General features: G+C 52.7%; 1 protein-coding gene across 3 annotated transcripts; it reads right to left on the bottom strand.

Annotated features, from left to right (window-relative positions):
• Positions 1–1,789: 1,789 nt before the first annotated feature.
• Positions 1,790–9,724, bottom strand: KLK3 (kallikrein related peptidase 3). 3 transcript variants are annotated; one of them, XM_054672506.1, is made up of 7 exons: positions 9,096–9,724; positions 8,285–8,426; positions 6,940–7,947; positions 5,543–5,702; positions 3,652–3,938; positions 3,372–3,508; positions 1,790–1,994 (listed from the first exon to the last, which is right to left on the bottom strand). In XM_054672506.1, exons 3-7 carry the CDS (start codon positions 7,325–7,327, stop codon positions 1,839–1,841), a joined length of 1,128 nt encoding a protein of 375 aa, XP_054528481.1. In that variant the 5' UTR covers positions 7,328–7,947; positions 8,285–8,426; positions 9,096–9,724; the 3' UTR covers positions 1,790–1,838.
• Between the last annotated feature and the right edge of the window lie 281 nt (positions 9,725–10,005).

The raw sequence follows: 10,005 nt of genomic DNA, 5'->3' as shown, positions 1-10,005 counted from the left end.
CACACCCATGCAATATAAAGTAGGAAAATAAGATTCCATTTTATTTGCTGCCTCAGTACTTGTACCCTAAAGGGTCTCAAAGGCTTCTATTGCCAGATATGTCCCCCCTACAATGGGAAAGGCCCCCACCTGGCTATTTCCTTTATCGGTTGGGGCAGTCGCCCTCCACAGGTCCTCACCCTAATGGGTTTTATTCCCTGCCAGCTTGAAAAATTTGTAACAAGACCATCACATTCCCCCATGGGAACCAGAGTTCACCCTGCCCTCTTGTTACTACAAAGCCCACCTCCCACAGTCCTGGCTTCTTCAAGCCAATCCTGAGCGCAATTCCCATGTCATCCTGCCTGGTGTACAGTGTCCTCCTGCCCTAGGCTGTGAATCTCTGTGGCTGAGAAACTCTTGTCGAGCTCCTATCTCCAGTGCTATGTGTTGGGTGTTCAGACATCTTCATAACCTCAGGGTGGGAATTCTTCCAGCACCAATGATGTCAAGAGAAGACAAATAAACCAATCACTGTATCCCCTTTGAGTTCAGTGTCCTTCCTCAACCTTTCCCTATTTCTGAATTCCTCCTTCTTGGGATAGCCCCATGGTCCACTCGACCACAAGACAGAACCAGATCCCTAGGCGGTTTCCTCATCTTCTCCCTTTCCCTCACCCCTCTGTACAGTAAAAGGTTGACTCAGCAGCCCTGCACTGCTCAAAGCCTGAACGTTCCAAGTACAGGGCTCACCCTTGAATAACTCCTAGGAGATGACATTTAATCCCTTGGAACATTCGGCCCAAGTGCCTTGGTATACCTGGGGCCTTGGACCGTGCCAGATGATTCATGCTAACAGTGCGATTCATGATGAATGCCCGTTTTTGTACATCTGAGGCTCTAGGCCATGCTGTATCTGTTTGAACTCTTGGGAACCTCAGGTCTGAGAAGTTAAGGTCAGCTATTCCAGTACTCCATGCCTATCCTACAGACCCCCAATAAAAACTCTGGACACTAAGGCTCAGGTGAGCTTCCTTAGTTGGAAATACTTCATACACAAGGTCACACATCACTTCTGTGTGATTTAAGTGCTGTCCACAACACCCCACTGGGAGAAAACAACTGAAAGATTTTCCCTGTTTTCTTCACACCCCCACTTAGATGCCTGTTTCCTTTGCTGATTTCAGTGTGTCTCCTGTCAATGTAACAAACCAGAATAAACCACAGTATAACAGCTCTTTATTTCTGTGAGTTCTACTAGGAAATCATCAAATCTGAGGGTTGTCTGGAGGACTTCAATACACCTCCCCCCATAGTGAATCAGCTTCCAGGGGGTCCAGTCCCTCTCCTTACTTCATCCCCATCCCATGCCAAAGGAAGACCCTCCCTCCTTGGCTCACAGCCTTCTCTAGGCTTCCCAGTGCCTCCAGGACAGAGTGGGTTATGTTTTCAGCTCCATCCTTGCTGTGAGTGTCTGGTGCGTTGTGCCTCCAGCTTCTGCTCAGTGCTTCATGGACAGTGTCCAGCACATGTCACTCTCCACTCTCTCAGTGTGGATCCCACCCCTCTTTCATCTCTGTACCCCACAAATAACACAGACACCCCATCCTATCTGTGTCCTCAAAGAAACTGAGTGAGATGTCTCCAGGCATGGCCAGTATTCCCCAGGACACAGAGAGGACAAAATTACACCATTTAAAAAACACTCTGGTCTACACCTGTGTCTGCTGATTTATTTTCCTAGCAACCCTGGACCTCACACCTAAGGACAAAGGTCAGTAGAACTGGGGAGGCTTGAGTCTTGGCCTGGTCATTTCCAAGGTTCCAAGTTTACTACAATAGGGAGTTGATAGGGGTGCTCAGGGGTTGGCCACAATGGTGTCCTTGATCCACTTCCGGTAATGCACCACCTTGGTGTACAGGGAAGGCCTTTCGGGCAGGGCACATGGTTCACTGCCCCATGACGTGATACCTTGAAGCACACCATTACAGACAAGTGGGCCCCCAGAATCACCCTAAGGGTAAAAGCAGGGAGAGAGTGAGATAGGTCAGTCCCAGTTTCTGCCTGGGCAATCCTATCTTTCAGACCTGGACAGGCAGATAACAGATAGCAGTTCCCAGCTTTGGAAGAAGAGAGAAATGTCTCCAGAACCGACTTCCAGAAGAAGGTGGGCAGGGATTCCAACAGAGGGGTAGGGGCTCCAGTCCTGGCCGCTGGGGAAGGGACTTCAGGGTCCAGCTCCTGTGCAGAGGGGAGGGTCCACGAGGACAGTCCTTGTAGACAGGTCGGCGGGACAAGGGCCAGGACCATCTGCAGAATGCTGCGCCCGTGGCTCGTCACAGAGGCCACCTCTCCAGGACTACTCTCTGACTAGACACCTCCTCTCCAGGGCACTAGGGAGCCATGGAGGGCCATGGGCAGGGCTGGCATGGTCAGTTCGGTGATCAGAATGACCCACTGTGGGTAGGTGGAGAATGGAGTGGAGGGGAGAGACTGAGGGCCAGGAGCTTGTGAGGGAGGCTGGGTAAGGGCCCAGGTGGGGACAATGCCTGGAGCCACCCCCAGGTCAGCCCCATCATCACTCCCTCCACACCCCTGCTGCCCTCCCTCCCTGCAGTCTGATCCCATAGGGAGGCCAGCGGCAGCCTCTGGACACCTGAGCCAGGCCCTGTCCTGCTTCTGTCCAGCACCATCCACAGCTCCTGACTCCTCAGAGGAAAAGCAGTGTCCTCCTGTGGCCCAGGTGAGGCCCTGCAGGAGGGGTCCTTTCTTCCCTCTCGCACCCTGCCCCTATCCCTCACTCCAGCCAGGCAACCTCTTCTCTGCTCCTCACGCCCTCTAAGCCCCTCCTCCCAGGCCTGGCCAGATGCTGTTCCCTCTGCTCCCCCAGGTGCCGCAGGGCCCTCCCCTCCCCTGCGGCAGGTGTTTGCTCACTCCCACCTTCTGCAGGATGTCTCCTCCCAGTCACACTCCCCACCCCTTCTCCCTCCCCCAGAGCCCGATCACCTCCTGACACCCTCCAGCTTTTCTGTGTTGTGGTCCCTGTTCCTGCCTGTGCCCCTCACTGGCATGGGAGCTACAGAAGGGAGGGGCAGCTCTCTGTCTGTTCACTGCTATGTCCCAGGCTTTAGGGCAGTGCTGGGTGCATAGCAGGTGCCAAGTAACCGTGTGCTGAATGCAGGAACAGATGAGCTGTGCTGTAAGAATAACCTATTGCCTTGAGGGAGTCAAAGAAGAGGGAAGGAGGGAATGAGATGAGACACAGGGAGGTGGCATGGCTACAGCTGGGGAGCAGGGGAGGCAGACGCCTGGTTGGCTTCTAGACCCCAGCCCAGAATTAAGGTCCCCACTCACCTTTCCCCTCAAGATCTTGGGAGTAGGGATGACTCACCGAGCAGGTGCTTTTGCCCCCTGTCCAGCGTCCAGCACACAGCATGAACTTGGTCACCTTCTGAGGGTGAACTTGCGCACACACGTCATTGGAAATAACATGGAGGTCCACACACTGAAGTTTCTTTGGGGTCAAGACTACGGGCCAGGCAAAAACACTGTTGTGGGCTGGACCCCACCTGGTTCCTTGGCCCTCCTCCCTCAGACCCAGGAGTCCTGTCCCCTCCTCCCTCAGACCCAGGCATCTGGGCTCCCGGCTGCACCGTCTGGCCCAGGCATACACTCCTCTGGTTCGATGCTGCCCCAGCCTGAGGCGTAGCAGGTGGTCCCCAGTGCTGGCTCCTGGGTGGGCAGGTCCATGACCTTCACAGCATCCGTGATCTCGGCAGGCTCTGACAGGCGGAGCAGCATGAGGTCGTGGCTGGAGTCATCACCTGGCCTGAGGAATCGATTCTTCAGGAGGCTCATATCATAGAGCGGGTGTGGGAAGCTGTGGCTGACCTGAAATACCTGGCCTGTGTCTTCAGGATGAAACAGGCTGTGCCGACCCAGCAAGATCACGCTTTTGCTGGGGAGGAAGCAGACGCAGGAATGAGGAGCGAGGATGATAAGGAAAGAGAGAAGGGACAGAGGAGCAAGGAGGAGGCTCCAGAAGAGAAAAAGAAACAGTGAGAAAAACACAGGGTTGGGGAAGACACAGTTCGGGCCAAAAATACAGACAACGAGTTGGGAAACAGCAGTGTGAGAGGGTGAAGGGCAGACACAGAAACTGAGAGAAACCAAGGGAAAAAGGAAGAGGGTAAAAGGACAGAGAGAATGAAAGGGCAGAGGGGAGAACAGTGACAAACAAGGTGAGCCGAAAATACACAGGATGAGAAAGAAAAGACAGAAACATAGAGAAATAGACATGGGCCAGAGAAAGAGAGAGAGAAGAACAAAACCAGGCAGAAAGTGAGAAACAGATGAATGAGAAAGGGAAGCAGGAAGTCAAAGGAAGAATGAGAACCAAGTAGAGAGGAATCCAGGGGATGAGAGAGTGTGGGAGAGAAAAGGGAGACAGACTTTGGAGCTGAGTGGGGACCGCCGGGGAGGGGAGGCCTCAGAGTGGCTCAGCTGTAGATGCGGCTTTGGCGTGGGTTTCCAAGTGGGTAGGTAGCCTGGCCTGCAGGCCCAAGGTTGTATCCTCCACTTCCCTCCCCAGGGTCCTTTCCCCCATACCCTGCTTTCCTTCCCCCTTCTCCTTCCTCCTCCCTCAATTGCCCCTCCCAGCTCCAGCTGGAACCAGCCCTTCTCTGTGTCTCCCAAGAGTGGAGGGATGTCCTGGAGAAGGAATGGAGTGAGAGGGGCCCTCTCATACCCTCATACCCACACACATCAGGGATAAAACACTTCCTTTTCTTTTTTTTTTTGAGGCGGAGTCTCACTCTGTCACCCAGGCTGGAGTGCAGTGGCACGGTCTCGGCTCACTGCAACCTCCACCTCCCAGGTTCAAGCAATTCTCCTCCCTCAGCCTCCTGAGTAGCTGGGACTACAGGCATGCGCCACCATGCCTGGCTAATTTTTTGTATTTTTAGTAGAGATGGGGTTTCACCAGTTGGCCAGGCTGGTCTCGAACTCCTGACCTCAGGTGATCTACCTGCCTTGGCCTCCTAAAGTGCTGGGATTACAGGTGTGAGCCACCATGCCCAGCCAAAGCCCTTCCTTTTCTCAGGGTCCCCCCAGGCCCATCCCGTGCGTGTGTTCAGTAGGCAGAAGGCACAGGTGAGACAGAGACCGAGAGACAGAGCCTGGCAGAGAGATACAGGGTGAGACACACTGGCTAGAGAGGGACCAGAGAAGGACAGAGAGAGGGGGAGATATGGAGACTGAAGACAGAGAAGAGAGGGAGAGAGAGAACAAAATAGTCACACGGAGAGACACAACCGAAGCCAGATACCAAGAGACATAATGAAAGCGACACAAAGAGACACAGAGGGACACAGATGGAGACCCAGGCAGCCATGGGGAGGGTGGTCCCGCCCCAACCCTGCCTCCCCATGTGACCTGAACCAGAACTTTCCCTCTCTCCCCCAGTCCCAAGGCTCGCCTTAGAGGTTATGCTGGGGAAAATGCCCAGCTGTTATTCCTCTGGGACACAGACACCTGCTCCCCAGACCCCAGGCCCCTACTCACTTCCTGATGCAGTGGGCAGCTGTGAGGACCCACTGGGGGTGCACCAGAACACCGCCGCAGACTGCCCTGCCACGAGAGGCCACAAGCACCTGCCAGGGTTGGGAATGCTTCTTGCACTCCCAGCCTCCCACAATCCGAGACAGGATGAGGGGCACAGCGCCTGCAGAGGGGGTGCTAGATCAGGGGGATCAGGGTTGACAGGAGGAACTGGGGGACTCGGATAGGAGATGGATTTAGGATGTGGGTTTGAAAAGACATGGGGGCAGAGAACCAAGGCTGGGAGTCCTGGGACATGGGCAGGGGGAGCTGGGAAAGGCTGGGAATTCTGTCAATCTTCCCTAGGTTTGCAGGTTAGTGGCTGGTGCTGGTGGAGAGGCTTCATGCTCTGGGAGCAGAGTTGAACCCAGGGATCAGGGTAGGAGACACAAGACAGCGCCCAGACCATATCTTGAGTCTGGGGATCGGGTCCTTTGTGGTGGTTTGGGGTCTTGGACTGGGAGAAGGGAAACTTGGTACAAGTTGTGGATTCTGAGGGGATAAGGGGTGCTAGGAACCAGGGATAACTGCCTTATGGCAAGGTTCAGTTGCTGGAAGAGGAAGGTTTTGGAAAGTTTAGGAAGTCCCAGGTTGAGAAAACAGTTGTGGCCTGAGTTGGTTTTGTTTTATTTGTTTTTCTTTTTGTTTTTAGGTTTTGAAAAGGATGCAGATTTGGGGAATCAGAGAGCTGGCAGTTGTGGCTGGGGATGCTCATGTTTTTCCTAAGGAAAATGTGGGCCACTGAATGAAGAGTCTGGGGCTAAGAGTCAGGGAATGAGGAGTTCTCAGAGTCCCATTGCCAGACTGAGGGACCCATTTGTTGTCTCAGGCCAGATAGCCTGGCTAGGAAGAAGGAGGTGTCTGGTTGGCATCTGGGTATCCTAGGGCAAGATTGGGAGGCCAAGCATCAAGGTCTCTGGCATAGGGTTGAACACTCACAGCTGAATGGGAAAATTCAGTAGACTGTGATAGGATTGAGGGGCTCAGGAGGTGGACCAGTGATAGGGTCCAAGGAACCAATGGCATTGAGAGAGGTCCTTGGAGGTTTTGAGCCCCACAAAGAGAAACACGGAGATGCCCAGGAACTTCCCCTTTAGTAAAGCAGCTGGGAGCAGGGAGTTGGCTGGGCAATGGGGAGAAAGTTCTGGGGTAGGTGGGAGGGAGTGGGGACCTGGTGTGGGAGTGAGGGCTGTTGCAATATGGAGGGGCTGGGGGTATGGGCTTGGAGTGGGGCTGGGAGAGACAGAAAAGAGCCCAGCTCCCTGTCTGGGCTGGGGTGCTGGGTGGGGGGGAAAGAGCCTCAGCTTGACAGTCAGGGCTGGCTCCCTCTCCTGCATCCCCCCAACCATGGCCCCTCTCACCAATCCACGTCACGGACAGGGTGAGGAAGACAACCAGGACCCACATGGTGACACAGCTCTCCGGGTGCAGGTGGTAAGCTTGGGGCTGGGGAGCCTCCCCCAGGAGCCCTATAAAACCTTCATTCCCCAGGACTCCGCCCCTGCCCTGCTGGCACCCAGAGGCTGACCAAGGCCCTCCCCATGCTGCTGGAGGCTGGACAACCCCCTCCCACACCCAGAGCTGTGGAAGGGGAGGGAGAGCTAGCACTTGCTGTTCTGCAATTACTAGATCACCCTGGATGCACCAGGCCCTGTAGCTCATGGAGACTTCATCTAGGGGACAAAAGCAGAGGAGACAGGCCCAGGATGAAACAGAAACAGGGGGTGGGTATGATCCCCGATTCTTCATACAAAGCCTCACGTGCCTAGATCCTTTGCACTCCAAGACCCAGTGAGCCCTAAAACACCAGCACTCAGGGGATTGTGAGACTCCCTGATCCCTGCACCACTCTGAGCCCAGAAACTAGAACTTTTATTTCTCATGCTCCTGAAATAGATGTCTTGGCATTTAGTACTTTCTTTTCCTTGCACTCCCAACCCAGAATCCAGCTCCACAGATACATTGCTACTGTCATCATAAAAAGATCTTGTGGTCCACAGATCCTCTAGCCCAGAAATATGAGTCTCCCAAAGTTCCCTAGCATTTCAAAATCCAACGTGCAGCAAACAATGTGGAATTCCAATAACCCCCCACTCCTTGTTCTCCACACCTGTGCACTCTATCTGTGCAACAGAGATGCCTGCTGACCTGCCCTCCCAGGTCAGAATCATCCTCATGCAAAATCCAATGCCCCTTCTCCAACAAAATATTTAGCGTTTAGGAGCCAGGTTTATGTACCTCAAGATTAAACGACAGGTCAGTCATGGTGGCTCACGCGTGTAATCCCAACACTTTCCGAAGCCAAGGTAGGAGGATCACTTGAAGCCAGGAGTTCAAGGCCAACCAGAGAAACAAAGCAAGATTCATCTCTACAAAAAAAAAAAAAAAAAAATTTTTTTTTTTTGAGACAGAGTCTCACTCTGTCACCCAGGCTGGAGTGCAGTGGCGCAATCTCGGCTCACTGCAACCTCTGCCTTCTGGGTTCAAGTGATTCTCCTGCCTCAGCCTCCTGAGTAGCTGGGATTACAGGTGCCTGCCACCACGCCTGGCTAATTTTTGTATTTTTAGTAGAGATGGGGTTTCACCGTGTTGGCCAGGCTGGTCTCAAACTCCTGACCTCATGATCCACCCATCTCAGCCTCCCATGGTGTTGGGATTACAGGCGTGAGCCACTGTGCCCGGCCCCCCAAAAAATTTAAAAATTACCTGGATATGGTGGTGGACCACTGTAGTCTTAGCTATTGGGAGACTGAAGCAGGAGAATCTCCTAAGGCCAGGAGTTCAAGGCTACAGTGAGCTGTGATCACGCCATTGAACTCCAGCCTGGGAAATAGAATGAGACCGAAACCTTGATTTAAAAAAAAAAAAAAAAGATTAAGGTGGCATGCAAAATCACAATTTGTAGTCCCAGAAGAGAATTGGGAACTCTTAAGAACCCTGGTACCTCCACTGTTAACTCCATAAGATTTCATCAATTTCCAAAAAGTTGGCTATTTCAGCTGTTCAATAAAACCAGAGTAGCTCACTTGATCCAGCCCGAGCTGTGTCTCAAGAATTTGACAAAAGTGGCTGGGTGCGGTGGCTGACGCCTGTAATCCCAGCACTTTGGGAGGCCGAGGCAGGTGGATCACGAGGTCAGGAGTTCGAGACCAGCCTGGCAAACATTGTTGAAACCCCATCTCTACTAAAAATACAAAAATTAGCTGGGCATGGTGCTGCACGCCTGTAATCCCAGCTACTCAGGAGGCTGAGGCAGGAGAATCACTTGAACCTGGGAGGCAGAGGTTGCAGTGAGCCGAGATTGCGCCACTGCACTCCAGCCTGGGCAACAGAGTGAGACTCTGTCTCAAAAAAAAAAAAAAAAAAAAAAGAATTTGATAAAATCTTCCCCTGTTTCTAGTTGAGTGATCAGGTAAACTCCAAGCACAGTGAGGGAGACAGAAGTGGATATAGATAATCACAATTTAAGACCATCTTAGAGCTGGAATGGAAGGATATACTTAGCCAGCGGCCTGACCTCCCCCACACGTGAATTAAGGCTTCCCCGGATTCATCCTGGAAAGGAAGTTTGTCTCCACTCCAGTGAGAACCTCATGGATCCGGTGTCCCCAAGCATATCCTCAACTCATCCTCAACCAAAACCTGACCCAACCCAATTTAATACAAACCAATCCAACTGCATTATACACAGCCCCGACCCCATCAACCCAACTCAACTTAACCTAACAAGCCAACCCTTATGTCTTCCCCCATTGTCAACAAACTCATGAGTCCCCATCAAACAAAACTCATGGCCACTGTCAAATCTGACAGCTACTTCCACGTCTTCTACCTCCAAACTCAAACCCAGCTTCATCCCCAATTCAATCCCCATGGATTTCTGAGCCAACATCAAAACAAATCTATCTCCATCCCAAAGCCATGCCATCCCAAACCACCTCCACAGTGTCAATCCCAAACTCATCTGAAGCACAATTTTACCCCATCTCTAACCCAACTCCAATCTGATCCTCCATCCTAACTGGTCTTCATACTCCACTCTCAATCCTATACCCAGCACTTTATCTAACCAAAGAAAACCAAATACAACCACATCCCCGTTCTCAAGCCTGTCCATTGCCTCCTCCCCACCCATGATGATGCTCCCTTGGCTGTGACCTCACAGGAGTCTGTGCCTCCACCCCCTACTCCTGTACACACCATGGTGTTCATCAGGGCCCTGGGTAGTCCCTTTTACAAGATGTAGTGGAGATAAGGCTGATGCTGGCACAGTGCCTCGTATCTGGGAGACTCACTTGGGAGAGCAGTGGACTTGGGGAAAACCCATAAGTTCAGGTCCCTGTGCCCTCCACCCAGAAGCCCTTGAGATTTCATGGATGGTGACATATGGCCATTCTCTAGCACTTTTGAGTCCTGGATCCCTATGA

Source organism: Pan troglodytes, chromosome 20 (assembly GCF_028858775.2).
Source record: "Pan troglodytes isolate AG18354 chromosome 20, NHGRI_mPanTro3-v2.0_pri, whole genome shotgun sequence".
Lineage (NCBI taxonomy): Eukaryota > Metazoa > Chordata > Mammalia > Primates > Hominidae > Pan > Pan troglodytes.
The sequence above is the reverse complement of the archived record's forward strand: the minus strand, read 5'-3'. Positions and strand labels throughout refer to the sequence as shown.